General features: G+C 37.1%; 1 protein-coding gene across 28 annotated transcripts in view; it reads right to left on the reverse strand.

The window, feature by feature from the left end:
* Positions 1 to 510: 510 nt before the first annotated feature.
* NRXN1 (neurexin 1) overlaps positions 511 to 20728 on the reverse strand; it is a 1163035-nt gene continuing 1142817 nt past the window's right edge. For all 28 annotated transcript variants that reach the window (XM_049784303.1, XM_049784319.1, XM_049784318.1 and 25 more), the window contains one exon: positions 511 to 978. In XM_049784303.1, coding sequence (XP_049640260.1) covers positions 671 to 978 — 308 coding nt within the window. In that variant the 3' untranslated portion in view covers positions 511 to 670. The remainder of the gene's footprint in view (positions 979 to 20728) is intronic.

Raw genomic sequence — 20728 nt, forward strand, 5'->3', positions numbered from 1 at the left:
TTTTTCCCTCACAACAGAAAGGGGCTTGTTGAACGTGTTCCTACACAAGTCTTCCAAAAAGGCCAGCACTTGTTGCCAATTTCAACCACTGCTCCAGTTGTACCGAGCAGCAAACTCCCAAGTGTTTGCAGGTGAGTTACTCAAATGACAGTGTTCTCAGCAGTCAGACTCACTGACTTCTCAGGAAAGCTCTAGCACTTGGGCTAAATCCAAGATCATAGGTAGCTTCTTTGTATGTGTCTGTGTGTGTGTGTGTTTGTGTGTCGTGTTGTTTGTGTTGTGCCTTGATGTACTAATACTCCTTTGCTTTATGCGGTCGTCACTGTCTTTGACAAATGTTCCAGCAACATAAAGACAGGAAGAGTAAATGAAAACACTGTGAATATTAGGGAATTTATTGGCCCCTGTTTTGTTTTCTTTTTTTTTCTTTTTTGTTTTGTTGGTTTTTTTGTTTGTTTGTTTGTTTTTTTGTTTTTTTTTTTTGGAGAAAACACAAGAGCCTGGGATACTTGTATTTTTGTTTGTTTTGTAAAAAGTCTTTCTTTCCTGATTGCATTCCCTGTCTTCTTTTTGTATGTGCTTCGTAAAAAGGAAAGTAAATAAGTTTCTATTATGTCTCAGAGAAAAATGAAGACTATTTCTATATAAGGGTCCTCTGAAGACCTCCGGATCAGACGTAATACTCTTTATCCTTGTTTTTCTTGTTTTTGTTGGCGCTTTTCGCACTGCTGGGCTGTTTTTCTTTGACAACAGTCCCATTGGACTGTGCTGAGTTACTGATGTAGTTTCTGCTCTCGTCTACATGGTAGGAGCCTTCATCCCGATTTCTGTATTTGTACATGGCATAGAGCAGGATGAGAATGCACAGGGCGGCTGCAGCCACGATGCCCACCACCATGCCCGTGGTGCTACTGGACTCCCGAATAACTTCAGCTGGTCCTGGGTAGGGTTCTCGCCCACCAGCTCGGGTTGGGTTTGCTAAAAGAGAGAGAAGAAAAAGAACATAAGGTGATTTCCTGATTCTTCAATGCCACAAAACAATGATCTTAGTTGCGCTTCTATTGTTGGACCCATGAAAATATCATTTATGCAACCAAATAGTTCAGAAAGTTGCAATGCATGGGACACACACACACACACACACACACACACACACACACACACACACACACACACACACACACAAAATAAAACAAAACAAAACAAACCCAAAAACTAGGGGCCCTGAATCAAAACACAGAGGATACACTGATAGAAATGAGTTAGAAGGAGAGGGTTAGCCAGAGAATACTCTCCACTCATTTGTTGGATATAAGAAATATAAAAGATAGGGGCCAGAGAGATAGCACAGTGGTAGGGTGTTTGTCTTGTAAGCGGCCGATCCAGGACCGACATTGGTTCAAATCCTGGCATCCCATATGGTCCCCATGCCTGCAAAAAGCAATTTCTGAGCAGAGAGCCAGGACTAACCCCTGAATGTTGCCAAGTGAGGTCCAAAATCCAAAAAAAGAAAGAGAAAGAAATATAAAAAGATAGTATGGAATAATATTCAGAAACAATAGAGAAGTGGACCAGGAGGATCAGTTTGTGGTAGGAAGCATGTCACAAAGAATAGTGAAGCAGTTAGGACTGAGAAGAGTCCACTTTGTCAAGGACAGTTGGAACTGATCACTCTGAACAAGAACTGGGTACTAAAGGGGAATAAAGTGATATGCATGATGTCCCTTCATTAACAATAGAGCAAACCACAGTGTCAAAAAGGAAAGAGAAAGAGAGAGAGGAAGAGGGAGAGAGAGTCAGAGAGGGGGGGAGAGGAGGGAGAGAGAGAGAGAGAGAGAGAGAGAGAGAGAGAGAGAGAGACAGAGAGAGACAGAGACAGAGACAGAGACAGAGACAGAGAGACAGAGAGAAAGAAAGAAAAGTAAAACGCCTGCCCCAGAATCAGGCAGGTGGGTGTTGGGTTGATGGGAAGGAAACTGGGAACATTGGTGTCAAAAAATGAGCTCTGATGAAGGGTGCTGTACATTCTGTGACTGAAACTCAGTCATAAACAATTTTGTAACCACGGTACTCAAATAAAGTAATTATATTTAAAAAGCACACAGAGGGACAGATATGTTGCCAAATTTTCTTCCTGGTTGATCAATTTTTTATCAACGAGGTCTCCCAACTGCAGTCCCAAATATACACCAATTAGCTCTAATGGGCCATGGAGATAGAGCCAATGAAGAAAAATCATAACCCCATATGGAAAATAAGATCATAAGGCCTGAAAATAAGCAAGGATATCACTTTAAGGATAAAATTGATGTTGATGCAAGCATTTTCTTACTGTATTGGACTTGCTGAATCGAGGCTGACTTTAGAAATCACACTGGCTTCCACTATAAACACAGCAATGAGCAGCATAATAATTGAAGCTTTTTCCAGTATCTAATTGCCTGATGCTACAAGTGTTATTTTAGAAACATCTTTACCAACTAAAACAGATCTAATTCCTTTTCTTTTTTAGGTTTATTTGTTTATCTAAGATTGCTAGTGTTCATTGGTAGCATTTGAGTGATCACCAAAAACTATATTTGGAAGAGCAAAGACAGAAATATTTTTGTGTCTTGGGCCAGAGAGATAGCACAGCAGTAAAGGGTGTTTGCCTTGCATTTGGCCAATTCAGGATAGATGGTGGTTCGAATTCCAGCAACCCATATGGTCCCTCGTGCCGGCCAGGAGCGATTCCTGAGCAAAGAGCCAGGAATAACTCCTGAGTACCGCTGGGTGTGACCCAAAAACCAATATATACATATATATGTGTATATATATATATATATATATATATACATACATAGTATCAAATCTATGTTGCTTCAGTGTCAGAATTAAGGACTTACAAGAAAATGAAGTACTCATGTGCCCACTTTTTATTTTCCAACTGAGAAAAAAAATCTAATTCAGTCTTTTCTATGTATAGAGAAAGTTCTTCCTTGGAGATTCCAAGACACAATTTATTTCTTTTGCAAAGTCTAACTCATGCATTGAACACAGATGGAAAGGAAAAATTCTGGGGTTTAGCATTTAGATGGAGGCCATGTGGGAAGTGGCTAGTTTGCTTCCTTTGCTCAAGGAACTTTAAGTTAATTAAAATAATGGAAATATTTGGGGGCTGGGAGCGAGGCAAGTTCACATCTTGGTACCACTCATCCTCATTCTCCCACTGACACACCCACTGGCTCTAGTATTGGAGCCTCCTGAGGACTGTGACAATGGCCTTGTGGAGCTTCACATCACAGGATCTTAGTTTAACCAATGGGGATTGGCTGAGCACAGTGCATTCAGGTTCATTGGTTGTGAAAAGGAAGGAGAGAACTAAATATCCAAACCAGGGAGTTGATAATATAGACATCATGAGACCCAAACTTGAGTGTCTAAACTTAACAAGGTGCCTGTTATTATGGTGGGGTGGATGATGGTGTTATGGGATGGACTCTGGAAATATTGGAGGGAGGGAAGCGCTGGTGGTGGGATTGGTGCTGAAACATCGTATGTCTAAAATTCAACTAGAAATAACTCGGTGATTCACAATGCCATAAATAAAAAAAAAAAAAAGGGATACAGACAAAAAAAAAAAAGTAGTTCTGAGATACTTGAACACTGCTTGGGAATCTTCCCCATTCAAACAAAAAGCACAAATTTTTGTTTTTGTTTTTATTTTTGTTTTTCTTCTGGTTTTGGGGCCATACCCGGTGACACTCAGGCGTTACTCCTGGCTCTGCACTCAGAAATTGCTCCTGGCTCGGGGGACCATATAGGATCCCAGGGATCAAACCCATATTTGTCCTGGGTCAGCCGTGTGCAAGGCAAATGCCCTATCACTGTTCTATCGATCTGGCCCTAATAAACAAGAATTCTGTCTCGTTTCTGACTCTCAGCCATATCTTATTTCTCTATGGACTGTGCTTTGTTTTTCTATGGATCTTCATCCTATTCTTAGCTTCAGAGGATCCTTTTCTGATGTACAATACTATAATTTTTTTTTTGTTTTTTTTTTTTGTTTTTTTTTTGGTTTTTGGGTCACACCCGGCGATGCTCAGGGGTTACTCCTGGCTATGCGCTCAGAAGTTGCTCCTGGCTTGGGGGACCATATGGGACGCAGGGGGATCGAACCGTGGTCTGTCCTAGGCTAGCGCAGGCAAGGCAGGCACCTTACCTCTAGCGCCACTGCCCGGCCCCAACAATACTATAATTTTTAAGACAGCATTCTTTGTAAATAATACATAATGATTTTAAATCACATATGGAGATAGTACATGTATACATAAGGATGAAAAACACAGATGAGAAACCAAACCGGAAAAGACAAAATTTGGGGCCGGAGAGAGAGCACAGTGGCGTTTGCCTTGCAAGCAGCAGATCCAGGACCAAAGGTGTTTGGTTTGAATCCCGGCATCCCATATGGTCCCCTGTGCCTGCCAGGAGCTATTTCTGAGCAGATAGCCAGGAGTAACCCCTGAGCTCCGCTGGGTGTGGCCCAAAAACCAAAATAAAATAAAATAAAATAAAATAAAAAGACAAAATTTGTCTGTTGACTTCATTACTGTTAAACAGAATTAAGTAATCACTTTAATAGTTTTATTGCTGGGTTGTGTGGTAAAACTTATACACAATTTTGAAATATAAAACTATTTCTGAAATGGGCTGGAGTGATGGCACAGTGGTAGGGTGTTTGCCTTGCACATGGCTGACCCAGGACAGTCCTGGGTTCAATCCCCAGTGTTCCATATGGTACCCCCAAACCAGGATTAATGATTTCTGAGCACAGAGTCAGGAGTAACCCCTGAGCATCACCGGGTGTGGCCCAAAAACAAAAAAAAAAAAAACAAAAAAAAAACTATTTCTGAAACATTGATAATACTATAAACCAGTGGTAGAGCAAGAAAACATTAAAATTAACAATTTTACAGGGGCCAGAGTGGTGGCGCAAGCAGTAGGGCATCTGTTTTGCATGCACTAACCTAGTATTGACCATGATTCTATCCCCTGATATCCCATATGGTCCCCAGAGCCAGGAGCGATTTCTGAGTGCATAGCCAAGAATAAACCCTGAGCATCACTGGCAGAGACACCAAAACCAAAAGAAAAAATAAAAAACAAACAAACAAAAAGAATTCTTTCTTGTTTGTTTGAATGGAAAGATTCCCAAGTAGTGTTCTGATATCTCAGAACTACGCTTTTTTTTGGGGGGGGGAGTGAGAAGGGGGGTCACATCCAGCAGGGCTAAGGGGTTCCTACTGGCTCTATGCTCAGAAATCACTCCTGGCAGGCTCAGGGGACCATATGGAATTCTGGGATTCGAACCATCATCCTTCTACATGCAAGACAAATGCCCTACCTCCATACTATCTCTCCAGCCCCTCAGAACTACTTTTATCACTGTTCTTCCCTTTGCCAAATAAAGCTTCACAAATATAGTGCAGTGCAAAACACTAGCTCACAGAATTAAAGAAGCAATAGCTGGGGCCTTGAATTCCAAAATGTAGCTGATGAAATCTTTATAAGCAGACTATGTCACTGCTCACTTTACAAAAGCCAGAGTAATAGTATGAATTAAAAAGCCTTCAAGTTGGCACTGTACTGATAGGAGCAGGAGACAAAGACTGTCATCTATAGCAGTTGATTACAGAAAATTAATTTCCTCTTAGAAAGAAGAGAATGGACAGCAGGACTTTGGTCATTTCCTGACAAAGCAAAGGTAGCACTTTCTCTTTCAAATATAGTCATCTTTGTCCTGGTTGGTTCAACAGCTCATGCTCACTATCTGACAATTTGCTTATTTTGTGGAGAATTTTTTGACCTTGGCATCTCAAGAGCTGTATAAAGGGGTTTTATTCTAATCTGACCAGAATCATTTTCCCTCCCCCTGACTGACTGAATAAATACTTGCTTTCATTTTCAACGCATTCTTCATAAATCCCTCAAAAATATAATAGAGGAGGATAGAGGCAAAATCTTAATTGTACAGCTTCAGTAGCAAGGTTGGAAAGTTTGAATGTAATGTAGGGTTTACAAAAAAAATAGAAAATTAATAAAGTTGATTTATTTTTGTGTTTTGGGGCCTTGCCTAGTGCTACTCAGAAGATCTGCCTGGCCTGGTGCTTAGAACTTACATCTTGTGGTGCCTTAGGGACCATATATATTGACTGGGATTCAAACTAGAGTTAGAGAGATGCAGATCCAGCCCCAAACAGGCACTTTAATCTCTGTCCCCACACATTTCTTTATAAGCAGAATACAAAATACATCTTTTCCAAGCTAGGAAATAGATCAGAAACACACTATTTTATCCAAGAATTCTAATTTATTTATCAGGCAGTAGGTTAAGCACAGTTGTCAATACTGAGGTCTTACTCGGGGCTCTGTGCTCAGGACTCATTCCTGAAAGTACTCTGGGTTCATATTTAGTTCCGGTGAGTGAGTCTATGTTGGCCACACATAAGGCAAATGTACACCTCTGTATACTTATTCATCTTTGTACAAATGTTCCCCTCTGTACAAATGGTCACCTCTGTACCCTGCCTTCTGGCCTACTTATTTTAGTTTTCGAATACTCAAATACTTCTGTTTTAAAAGCAGCTAGAAAGTAGCACACTAACAATAAACTGATGTTAAAATTAGAGTAACATTGCAAAGGTGAAAGCAAAACCTCCAATACTTCAATTTGGCTTTGCAGGCATTTTATAAACATCATCTGTTTTTTAAGTGGAATACTTATATATATATAAGCACTAGACAATAAAATGTTACTAAAGTCACATTCAGTACTAAAAATACCTTAATGTAACCAATATATAAAATATATATATATAACCCATATATAAAATATATATAAAAATATATAAAAATAATATATAACCCATATATAAAATATATATAAAACATTGAAAACAGTATATGATATTTATTGACTCACTAAAATATCAATGATCATTACAGGCATTATTAAAGATTTCTTTGACGGTAGAAGTCTTGCTTCCGTATCTAATTAATATTGTTTTGTTTATGTTTCAAACATGAAAACTAAGTGACATTACTTTTGTTCTAGATGAGAAATAAACTGTTAATGGAAATAAACTGTTAATGGAAAACTCGTACATGCAATAGAAAATTGGAGAAAGTAAAAAGTATCCATGAATTAGAAATGTATTACTTATTTGCTGCCATTAATATTTTATTTTGATGATCATTAAAAAAACTTAGAATTTAAAGTTAGAATTTAAAAATCTTATCAATTTAAGTATAGAGAGTACAAATGACTAACAAGGCTAAATGTTTTGCATGTAATTTGATTAAAATTTCATATCAAAAAGAAAGTCATTTATGCCACTGTAATAAAACAATTTAGAGAAACATAAGTAATTTTGTAAATTTCTCATTCCCTTTATACAGGTTAATTTGATTAAAATTTCATATCATAAAGAAATAGCTATTCCTTAACTATGACACTCTAATAAACTAATTTAGAGAAATATAAGTAATTCTTAACACTGTGAATTTTGCAAAGTTATTATTCCCTTTATACTGCATAATAAAGTAAATCAAGATACTTTAAATATTAAAATGACATACAAACACTGTACTGCTGTACTCAGAAAAAGAGAAGTAAAATAAAATTTACTTTGACTTTTGAATTTCTTGGTTGTGGCATGTAACAAAAATGCAAAAACATGGGGCCCGGAGAGATAGCACAGCGGTGTTTGCCTTGCAAGCAGCCGATCCAGGACCTAAGGTGATTGGTTTGAATCCCGGGGTCCCATATGGTCCCCCGTGCCTGCGAGGAGCTATTTCTGAGCAGATATCCAGGAGTAACCCCTGAGTACCACCAGGTGTGGCCCAAAAACCAAAAAAGAAAAAAAAAGAAAAGAAAAAGAAACAAAAACTAAAAAAAAAAAAAAAGGCAAAAAACGGGGGCCGGAGTGGTGGCACAAATGGTAAGGTGTCTGTCTGCCTTGCATGTGCAAGCCTAGGACAGACTGCAGTTCAATTCCCCTGCACCCCATATGGTCCCCCAAGCCATAAGCGATTTCTGAGAACATAGCCAGGAGTAACCCCTGAGCATCACTGGGTGTGGCCAAAAACAAACAAACAAACAAACAAAAGAGTGCTGAAAATGTAGGAAAATGATGATAAAGAAGTGAAAGAATCAAATATGTATAAATTAGCGTTAAGTTCTTGAATAAACAAATATTAATTGATTTGTATGTCAGACTATGCTAAACTTGCCTCGTCCACTTTCCAGGTCATAAACCTAGGAATCCACAGTTGCTGGTAGGTCAAGGCTGTGGTGATGGGATTAGGTAAATCATCACCTTTGATGGCCAGTGCTATGTCTCTTGGCCAGTGCTATCTCCCGTGTACAGAGCTAAAACAGAATAGGTGAGGTCATCTACACGTTACACTAATTTACATTCAATTTGAATGATGGTTCAGGTTAAATATTAGCATAAGTGCTCACAATTCTGTGAATATTGAAACAAGAGACATTTTCATTGATAAAAGTTTTCCTGTGCAATGCAGACCATTGATATGCCCTTTCACAGATATGCCCTATCCCTAGTATCTGTCAGGACCATCTGGAGGGGAATGTAAATGTCCAGGAGTGTTGTCTGTAGGAAAGCACAAGTTTTCTTTTTTTTTTTTTTTTTTTGGTTTTTGGGCCACACCCGGCGGTGCTCAGGGATCACTCCTGGCTGTCTGCTCAGAAATAGCTCCTGGCAGGCACGGGGGACCATATGGGACACCGGGATTCGAACCAACCACCTTTGGTCCTGGATCGGCTGCTTGCAAGGCAAACGCCGCTGTGCTATCTCTCCGGGCCCACAAGTTTTCAACATTCTTGGTATCTTTTGTTTATGGTTAATTTTATTTCCTAATATATGCAGAATTCATTGATTTTTGTATAAGGAGATAGAAGTTTACAACAATTGTAAATTCATTCACATTAACCATTATCAGCCAGCCACAATAGCCATGCAAATATTTCTTAGACTCATGTACCATGTATTTTATCTTTTGTTTTTTTCTGTTTTCTGTTTGGGCCACACTCAACTGTGCTCAGGGGTTACTGCTGGCTGTCTGCTCAGAAATAGCTCCTGGCAGGCACGGGGGACCATATGGGACACTGGGATTTGAACCAACCACCTTGAGTCCTGGATCAGCAAGGCAAATACCACTGTGCTATCTCTCCGGCCCCAAAATATTTTATCTTAAAAGACAGATAAAAAGTTCTCTCTCTGTCTCTCTCTCTCTGTGTGTGTCTCTCTCTCTCTCTCTCTCTCTCACACACACACACACACACACACACACACACACCACACACACACACACACACACCAGCATAATCATCATCATCAATTTTTTTCCTTTAAAATTGAAATATCTAGAAAGAATCTGGTGTTTCCTAATAGTTTTAATCCATACCTTATTTTGGGCTAGATTTATTAAATATTATGCATGCCAGCTCCATAAATCTCTTTGTCACATTAATATGGCAATTACTTTGGTAGACTAAAGTGTCAAGATAGTTCTTAACATATTTCTATATTATATGCTAAACAATTAAATCCTACCAGATATTCATTCATTGCGGAAAGTATACAGTAAGTGCAAATGACATAGGCTGGTGCCTAGTGATGTAAAATTAATAAATGTATTTGTTTTACATTAAAATACTTTAAAGTATTTTAAATGTTAAAAACATCCTCCAAGTTGCAGAGACAATTATTGTAGATTACTATGACAGTGAAAAAACTTTTCCTGATGCATGTCCTACACTTATTTTTGGCAGTTCTTGGTATTTGATCTATGAAAGAACATAATTTCTCCAAACAATGATTAATTTGGATTAAGAAAAAGAAATACCATAGATCAAAAATGTTGATGAAACACAGTAGATTAAAATCCAAAGCAGGACTGAAGAATAGTACTATAGGTAAAGTGATTACCTTGCACACAATTGACTTACGTTTAATCGTCAGTGTCCCATAGGGTCCCCTAAGCATTTTGAGGATTAATCCTTCAACACAGAGCAAGGGTTAAGCTCTGATTTTAGAGCCAAGTGTAAGCCTACTAATACATCACTACTGGATGTGACCACACAACAACAGCAAAAAGAGAAATAAGATAGAATAATAAAGTCCACAATTTTGTACTTTAAAGAAGCTATGTGGAAGAGGAGAAACACAAATATGAAAGGATGGGAGACAGAGGCCAAGTGGTCTCAGATGCAATGGTAGTGTGAGAAAAGGACAGCCCTAAACATCCAAGCCAAAGGGAACAACAATGAAATCAAGAGACCCAAACTTTAACAATATAAACTTAAATTGAGCCTGTTATACTGGCAAGTGGTGGTATGGGATGCTTGAAGAACATTGGTGCAAGGAGGTGGACACTGATGGAGGAATTGGCCCTAATTCATTGTATGTCTGAAACCCAACTATGAAGGACTTCATAAGTCACAATGATTTCAATAAAAATAAAATAAAATAAAATCTAAAGTAGAGAGTTATTTGACATCTTACTAGCCTCTAGCCCTTTGTCATCTTCAACATGGTCCTTCTATTGATCCTCTTCTTCCCTACTTCCCTGCATCTCTTGAATCTTTCTCCAAACTCTTTTCTTATTCCCGAAGATGGGTCTCATTGGGGCTGTCCCTTATGTAAATAGTTAGTTAAAGCCTGCAGGGAAGACTCTTTATTTTCAGACCATACCCTATGTGGTCTAGGCTTTCTCCTAGAAGTACTAGGGAACCATATGTGGTGCCGGGAATTGAACCAAGTAGGCTGTGTGCAAGGCCAGTGCCCTATCTGCTGTCCTCACTTTTCCAGCCCCTGGTTTGAGACTCTACATATGGAAGGAGATAAATAACTCAGACAGATGATGCGAATGACAGAACTTGTAACTAAACCCCAACTTTCAACTCGCCCTCAAAAATAGTCCCTTGTGACTGAAAATTATCTCAATATAACTGATTTACCAGCACATAGTTTCTCTTTGCTTGCCTTCCTTTAAAATTCACTTTGCAAATTTATTTGCAGAATAAAATTGTGTGTTTTAATCTGATCAAAAGAAATTTTTATTAATTATTAAAAATATGTATTGAAGGCTTCAGAGTGTGTTCAGTTGATAGGGACCTTCTACTTCAGGTAGTCAACCTGGATTTAATCCTCAGCACCCCAAATGCTGGATGTGGCGGAAACCTTTCTCATTGCTGACATGGAACTCCTAGGAGCACATTAAATTGTTAAACTTTTCTTATTTACTAGTTGGCTACTAGTCATGAGCATAACATGCACAAATGAAAAACACAGAACTGTATTTACTTAGCAAGATGATTCACAACTGGAGCTCTAAGATAATCAACCATTTTCAAAGGCAATTTTTGAATACTATATGAATTTTTCCTAAGAGGTTTCAATTGTGAAAGTATTTGCCATCTTTTGGTGAGTCTTTCTGAGATGGAAACAGCAATTAAAGTGTTATTTAAAAATAAAATTGCTCTTGATTTATGTTTTTACATCATTGCACAAGAAATGATGCTGCAAGTTCTAATTCCTGTCACATAAAGTGGGGTTCTGGTGTTGGTGTAACTCTAAATTTCTATCTAGGAGTCCACAATGCAATAACTATGTCATCAGAGGCTCTTTTTATCACTCAAATTGTCACTTTTATGAAGCGATTTTGTATAGTTGGATGAGCTGTTCTTTCACTGTAATCTTATTATATTTATGTTGTTTCCAAAGTTAGCTTTCAGAGTTAGATTACAGTTTCTAGGCACTTTTTATGGTTGGTTTTATTTCTTCAGTAGAGACTGCTAGGATGGGTACATGGATGCCATCTACCATGTTTCTATCATGTCATGGAAGAAGCAAGAGTTTCACAATATCCTCAAGAAAATTAATCTTTTGAGCTTAATGGAAAGAACTGTAGATGATCAGTCTTAAGAAACATTAAAGAATAAAGAGTACCAATGACAAAAATGAAAAATAATATGCATGAGGTATCTAAAGGATTATAAAACTCCATACTGTGTAACATAACTCATTCTATTACCAAGAACTATTAGACAATCTCTATTACAATAATACTTTAAAAATTATTGACAAGATGCAGATATTGAATTTTTTTGATAAAAGTCTCACCAGTTATTTCTTTTTTAATTTAAATGGAAAGAAATCAATTTTAAATTTTTGTCTGCACCCTGCCTAGGAAAAGTTGTCTAAAATGAACTTTTCAGATTCAACGTCTGCACTGTTTCTTAATAGATGTGAAAGTTATTACAATTCTAGACTAATCTTGGAAATGTTTCAGTTTTATTGGGAAGATTTGACTTTTCCAGTAACTGCTTTCATTAATACTGTGAAAAGAAAATTGGAATTGTAGGCTCCCGGGGTGTTTGTGAATCAAGATTAGCATGTTTTGCTCTTGCATCTCCAAGATCAACAAAAAATGGTTTATTATTATTTTCCCCACTGTGTTGTGTTTCAATACTCAGATCAGAAGAAGCATAGATGATAGCATCACAAGGATACGTATTTAAATGCTACAATTCCAAAAAGGCAGGCAGGCAGTGATTTATATGATATGCCTAATTTTCACTCCTAATTTTTACTTCTTAAGAGGTGATGAACTTAGAGTGTTTCGAATTCCTCTTATTCTCCCTTCTCACAGTCTCCAGCCCTGACCAACACATTGTAAAGTTGATCCTAGTAGTATAAACAGACACTTGAAAGAGGGATAAGTCTTAGTCCTTCCCCGATGAGCTAGAAATTCAGAACAAACTTGAAAAAATGCACAGAATCCACCTTTTGCCTGGCTCTGGGGACTGACAATTTGATCAGTTATTTTCTCAGAAAACTTGGACACATGTTTAAAGGGAAGTCTAGAGACAACTATCATGGGATTGAGATTATTACAGTGTATTAACCAAAAATCTAAGAAGTGCTTGGGAAGACATTTTGTCACAGGAAAACCTATTTATATGGTGGACAAAAAAAAAAAAAAACATTTTTGAGCAACAACCTCCTCCGATGACAACAAATGAACAGGAAAGATAATGGCTTTGACCTTTGGTGACACTGGAAATAGATCAAACATGAGACAAATGTATTTTTGCTCATCTTGGGAAAACCAGGATGGATTCTGACATTTACAAAAGTCCGTCTTGTTTACCATTAAAAACTTGTTAAAAAACACTGAAGTCACAGCCAAATCTGCAAGCTTGGCAGACTTTTATTTCTCGATCAGTATGCCTATAATATTTTATTTTTATTCTAGGAAAATGTTTTGGTGCTTAATAAAGTATAGGTATGTTCTCTAGGTCCATATACGCCTGCTCAGAAACTATCTACTCAAATTTGTTTTTTTTTACATCTCAAAGGAAATTACCAGAGTTTTTGTGTCTTCCTTTTTGCTGTTCTTCAATCTATAGAAGATAATAAAAGTTTTGGTTTGATGCTTTACTCCCATGCCCATTTTCCTCTGGTCTGGCTGAAAACTCTTTAGCCCCTATCACTTCATTTTAATGTCCCATATTTTAGAAAGCTTTTTCCAAAAACATTCATTTCCATAAACAAATATAGAGTAAGATATGGATACATTGTAGGGACCATTACAAGACCCTCTGGAGTAGAGTTGATAAAGGTACAAACTTGGCATCTGTCCTCATGGGCCTTGAATTATAATAATAATAATAAAAAATCAACAGGAAAGACTCACAATTAAAGCAATCAATTGAATATTCATAATAATGGGAAGAACAGGTAACAAGATACAATAATCTGGATGAGGGGTCCGGAGAGATAGCATGAAGGTAAGGCATTTGCCTTTCATGCAGAAGGTCATTGGTTTTTTTTTTTTTAGCTTTTGGGCCACACCCGGCGGTGCTCAGGGGTTACTCCTGGCTGTCTGCTCAGAAATAGCTCCTGGCAGGCACGGGGGACCATATGGGACACCGGGATTCGAACCAACCACCTTTGGCCCTGGATCTGCTGCTTGCAAGGCAAACGCCGCTGTGCTATCTCTCCGGGCCCAGGTCATCGGTTCTAATCCCAGCATCCCATATAACCATATGACCCTGTGCCTGCCAGGGGCGATTTCTGAGCATAGAGCCAGGAGAAATCCCTGAGCGCTGCCGGTGTGATCCAAAAAACAAAAAAACAAAAAATCTGAATGACAGAAATACTGGATTGGTGGGGGGGGGGGAGTCAATTTGCCATTTCTGAATTAGTGGGTTTTATGCTGAGCCTGAGAAACACTCAGGTGAAAGGGAATGGAAAAATAATCAGAAGAACATATATAAAGATTTTTTGGGAGGAAATGATACTTTTCAAGAACCGAACAAATGACAAAATGAGAAATTAGAAAGTAAATATGAAATGTACACAATCTACATAGTCCATTAAGTGAGTCTGTTTATGAAAAGTTCATCTTGTTTGCCTCAATAATAATGCTAACAATTTAATGATAAAAAAGTGTTATCTGAGAGATTCAGACTTAAAGGCTCAAAACTAAGAAAAATGGCATCAATTAATAATTATAGTTTTAAAAATGACAAAAACGTAAAACAACTAGAAGAGTGAACAAATAAGCAGGAAATCAGGGGATTGAAGATCATAATGGAAGAATAAAAGTAAGATAAGCCATTAATTTTGTTGGAACAACGTAAAAATAAAATAAGGACTTTTTAACTAAGAAAATTTGAAGAAATAAATAAAAATAAATAACATTGGTAATATTGTAAGAATAATTACAAGGGAAAACAAGCAATTTTGTTTAGGACAATATAAAATGTTCAATCTTTTTTAGGCTGAAATTTAATAATATTTATTAAAAGTTAATAAAAGTAAATTGCACCAAGAGGACAGGTACATGTAAAATTTTATACTATTTTCTCTAATCTGTTTTAATTTTAACATTCAAGTTTAAAAAACATACATATTTTTAATTTTTCAAGTTCAGTTTGCAATATAATATATGTTAATATACAAGTACATATACGACACATACAAGTAAGTGGAGATGTTTGTTATAATATTACTTATGAGGCATGCAGGACATAAAAATCTAACAATTTAAAAGTTCATTAACAAGGCTTGGCTGGGGTCCAGAGAGATAGCACAGCGGCATTTGCCTTGCAAACAGCCAATCAGGACCAAAGGTGGTTGGTTTCAAATCCCGGTGTCCCATATGGTCCTCCGTGCCTGCCAGGAGCTATTTCTGAGCAGACAGCTAGGAGCACCGCCGGGTGTGACCCAAAAATAAACAAACAGAAAAAAAAAAAAGAAACAAGGGCTTGGCTGAATAATATAATTAAAATAAGTTTGATTCAAGTACCGTAATTTCATTTTAATCCAAAGTGAGAGAAATAGTCTATATTTATATATTACTATAGGAACACAGTTTCTATATTTATATATTAATATAGAAACAGTTTAAAGTGTATAAAAATTTATTTTATTTCCTTAAGTTAGGGAAGTAGAAAAAAGGCAAAAAAAATATTAGTAAAAATATTGATGGCAAAAGTTTGAGTTTTTTTTTGATTGATAATTTACTGGGTAACATATCGTGTTGGTGTCCTGGAACTAAAAACAGCCTTAACTTAGAACCAAGTACACTGAAAAGAAAATATAAGAACACTACACAATTTTAAACTTGAACCATTAAAATTATTAGAAGACACAAAATCTGGAAAATAAGAGATAAGGAACAACCTTAGAACCTCAGAAATATTTCTGAAAATCATCACTGAATATGTCTGGAAAAAAGATATGATCTGAAAATGAATGGTCTGAAAAGGAATTAAGAGCAGAATCTATAAGATCTTTGAAAGGATTTGAAGAAATTCAATTTTATTCCAATCATATATATATATACATATATAAAACATGATTCATTTGAGAATATGTTCTATTGTAATGTAAACTATAATATAAATATCTCCATTCTACTAGGTAGCTTCTTTATTTACTGACTGGCTTGCCATTCCTTTGGTTAATTTCCTTTAACTTTCTATCTTTTCTACCCATTCTGTCCTTCCATCTTCTGAAAGTTAATGGATGTTGGAGCCTATAGCTACAAAAGCTATGTCTTTTGACTGATTTCTAGATGTGAGTTTTAAGGTACATAAAATTTCAGGCATATTCCTGCTAGAACAGAATCATTAAGAAGTCTTGGGATTTCATTCAAGAAGCTGTGAAATGGTTAGGAACAGGCAAAACAAAATACGACAAGATGTACCTCAAATGCATGAGGTCACTAGGTAGGACACAAGAGGAAAGAACGAGGAAGGAAGTAAAACTGGTGTGGGACTGAGTTTCACATATTGTACACTGTGTCTAAAATGCTATTATAAAGGGGCCAGAGAGATAGCATGGAGATAAGGTGTTTGCCTTGCATGCAGAAGGATGGTGGTTAGAATCCCAGCATCCCATATGGTCCCCCGAGTATGCCAGGAGCGATTTCTGAGCATAGAGCCAGGAATAATCCCTGAGCGCTGTTGGGTGTGACCCAAAACAAACAATCAAAAAATGCTATTATGAAGAACTTTGTCCAATCATGACATCTTCAAAAACAAAATAAGATACATGGGTTGATAAAGAATTAGAGAAAATCCTTTGATCACCATTGGAATAAGTGTAATTGGTGAACCTACTATGGAAACCATGAGAAAATTCCTCTAAGTACTAAAAACAGAAGCAGCAGAGATTTAAAAACTAAAGGGAGTGTCTTACATGCATGAGATCTAGTTATCATTCCAGGAATGGCAAAAATAATAATTATAAATTAAAAATATTTAATTCAACAAGGAGGGGCTGGAGAGATAGCATGGAGGTAAGGTGTTTGCCTTCCATGCAGAAGGTCAGTGGTTTGAATCCCGGCATCCTATATGGTCCCCCCATGTCTGCCAGGAGTGATTTCTGAGTGTGGAGCCAGGAGTAACCCCTGGGCACTGCCGGGTGTGACCCAAAAACCAAAAAAAAAAAAAAATCTAATAAGGACCCAACAATTCTACTTCTCTATACTAACCTAAATAATATGAAAATTGAAATTAAAACAATATATATGCACCCCTAAGTTCATTGCAGTGTTACTACAATATTTGAAATACATTTAAGCTCCAATCAGTAGGTGAGTGGAAAACTATGTATTAGTACCAAGGGTCTTCAAACTACAGCCCGCGGGCCACATATTGTATTTATTCCCATTTTGTTTCTTCACTTCTAAATAAGATATATGCAGTGTGCATAGAAATTTGTTCATAATTTTTGTTTTTACTATAATCTGGCCCTCCAACAGTCTGAAGGACAGTGAACTGGCCCCCCTGTTTAAAAAGTTTGAGGACCCCTGTTAGACTCACCAAATAATATTACAATATTACTGAGGCACTAGAAGAAATAAAAAAAATGAAAGCTTGGCATTTACAACATTGTTGGTAGAAATTCTGAAGATAAAGGTGATGCTATTTCATTATCCTTGATTTCAAAAATATGACTTAAGTCACATGTGAGATATTAGGAAACAAAAAGGGGACATTACTTAGCCTCTAACTTTGTGACAACAGATGGTGATTAGCAGAGGGAAAGGTGGGTCTTCAAAGAGGCATTTGCTGAGTAGGGAAACTAACAGTGACTAAAACTTCAGTGAATCAGACTTGGCACATTCAGGTGGAAAAACATAAACCTGAAGTGCCAAAGATAAAACAAACCTATATTACCTCCGTTTTAGAAAAGGAAGTTACAAATGAGGGGGCAGAGAGAGAGAGAGTACAATGGGTAGGGGGCTTGCCTTGCATGGGGCTGACTTGGGTTTGATTCATGGCACCTTATATGACCACTGTAGTCTGCCTGGAGTTAAAAACCTTAGCACAGGACTGGGAGTACGCCCTAAACACCTCTGGCTGTGACCCCAAACAAACAGGTAAAAATGAAAAGAGAGAGTCAGACATCTTTGATTTTAATTTCTGAATAAAGGAAAAGACTGGCAATGACAGGGCATAGTTCTTTCTAAAATATTTTTACCTCTTCTCATCTGTAATCCCATACCCTAAAATAACCTCAGTAAATAAAGTAAATATGGTATTTATTTCACTAGAAATCACTTTGCTGCTGCAGTGAATTGAGATCAATATGCATTAATGCATGTAATAGATCTGCATTATATTTTTCCTGTGTTTGCAAGTAAGCCTGATTCCAATTACTAATATCACTTTGGTTTTTTTTCCTCTCTCTTTTTTAATATTAAAAACAAAACAAGGCTCTAGCCCACTCAGCAGAAAGTTGGTCATCTTGGGAGAATAGAGTAGGCCAAGATCCCACCTTGCTGAAGCCACACCTGCCATCATTACTCAGAATCACTGTTTCCAGATGGCCCTGCTGCATCATTCCTCTACAAATCCCTTCAGGGATACTAACCTCACCAAGCTTCAGGCACACAGGTTCTGGGGCTGGTATGACAAGAGCTTTATGGAGTGAGTGTGGGTACCCTCCCCTTCCCATATCTTTCTTCTTCCAGGAGGTCTGGCAGCTGAGTATATACCTCGAAGAGCTGTAGTGTCATTAATAATGCTTGAATTTCTGGACAACTTCATTTGCTTGATATTGTCATCCCAAAAAGGAGCACAATTTAACAGAATGGACAGCTAATGTCAAGACTTATTAAACCTGCCATCGTATTAATGGACTTCATTGAAGATATGATAATTTTTACAAAATTGCTTAGATACTATATCTTTTTCATTTTTCTTCTTTTCTTTCTTTTCTTTCTTTCTTTCTTTCTTTCTTTCTTTTCTTTCTTTCTTTCTTTCTTTCTTTCTTTCTTTCTTTCTTTCTTTCTTTCTTTCTTTCTTTCTTTCTTTCTTTCTTTCTCTTTCTTTCTTCTTTCTTTTCTTTCTTTTTTTTTCTTCCTTCCTTCCTTTTCCTTCCTTCCTTCCTTCCTTCCTTCTTTTTCCTTCCTTCCTTCCTTCCTTCCTTCCTTCCTTCCTTCCTTCCTTCCTTCCTTCCTTCCTTCCTTCCTTCCTTCCTTCCTTCCTTCCTTCCTTCCTTCCTTCCTTCCTTCCTTTCATGGGGCCACACCCAGTGACACTCAGGGGTTACTCCTGGCTCTGCACTCAGAAATCGCTCCTGGCTTGGGGGACCATATGGAATGCCGGAGGAATGAACCACAGTTTGTCCTAGGTTAGCACATGCAAGGAAGATGCCCTACCACTTGTGACACCACTCCGGCCCCTTTTTTCTTTTTCTTTTTATAAAAAAAATTTCTTCTCTTCTCCTCCCCTCCTTTATTTTTCTTTCTATATTTTTCTAATAACTTTGCTTTGACTTATCTGGAAACAATTATTTTATGGTCAACTATGTCAACTATATGATACATTTTCATTAAATGAAGCTAAATAAAAGTTTTTTCACTGTTAACCAAGTTTGTAGCTACTATTTTTTATCAACTTGAATAGCTCATTCTATCATCTTACTCCCACAGCACTACAAATCATTGATGAATAACTTGGGGTGTGAGCCCTTTTCTTAGAATTTCTGAGACTAGTAGCAAAAGTTTTAAGAGGATTTCATCCTTGTTTATTAGAGTGACATAGTTGAAAAGGGGCCTCATCACTCAGGGTCGAAACATTTCATAACTGTCACGCAGAAGAAAAGCCATAGGCAATAAAATTTAAAAAGCAGACTCAAAGGCAGAAATCTCAAGGAGTTTGGATCTATTTTTTATGAAAATATATTACATTTCAGAACATATAAGAAAAGCTTTATTTTGAAATTTATCAATAATCCCTCTGATAACTGATATTTATTCAAATAAATTATTTGATAGTAAAGTATTTTCTTTTCCTAGGAAGTCACTGATAAATATCCATTCGCCACTTTTCTTCAAATGCATCATACTCTTTTATTTATGGAAAGTTGTGTCCTCAATATAGACACAAAGCCAGTCATGAAATGTGCTTATACATGGATGAATATGGAGATTATTATACTGAGGGAAATGAGTCAGAGGGAGAGAGATAAACTAGAATAATCTCACTCATTTGTGGGGTATAAGAAAATAAAGATAGTATGGTAATAATATCAAAGACAATAAAGATAAAAGCCATGAGGATTAGTGCATGGTAGGGTTTGCCACAAATAATGGAGCAGTGCATTTAGCATAAATAAAAGACCACTATAACACTGATAGTTGGGACTGATCACTTTGGACACTAGGTGTTGAATGGAGATAAAAATAATATGTACAGTAATTTTTCATTAACAATAGTGCAAACCACACTGTCTAAAGGGGAAAAATGGGCGTGAGAAAGAGAGGGAATAAAATGGCTGCCCCAGAGATAGGCAGGGGGTTAGGTGGGAGTGAAACTAGGGAGATCAGAAGATATTCATGGGTGAAGGGTGGTGTACATTTTAAGAGGAAAATTCAGACATGAACATCTCAGTATCATGGTGCTTAAATAAAAGAAAAACATATAAACATAAAGCTAAAAAAATTATTCCAATGATGCCTTAAATCTGAAAGCAGGAATTTTTTTCAATAAAAAAGGGCAGCTTAGAGTTCTGACATGGGGCTGTCTGAGTGGATTTTTGTAGCATCCATGATTTTAAACATTTTTTTGTTTGTTTGTTTTTGGTTTTTGGGTCACACTCAGCAGCGCTCAGAGGTTATTCCTGGTTCTGCATTCAGA

Source organism: Suncus etruscus, chromosome 12, assembly GCF_024139225.1.
Source record: "Suncus etruscus isolate mSunEtr1 chromosome 12, mSunEtr1.pri.cur, whole genome shotgun sequence".
NCBI classification, from domain to species: Eukaryota; Metazoa; Chordata; class Mammalia; order Eulipotyphla; family Soricidae; genus Suncus; species Suncus etruscus.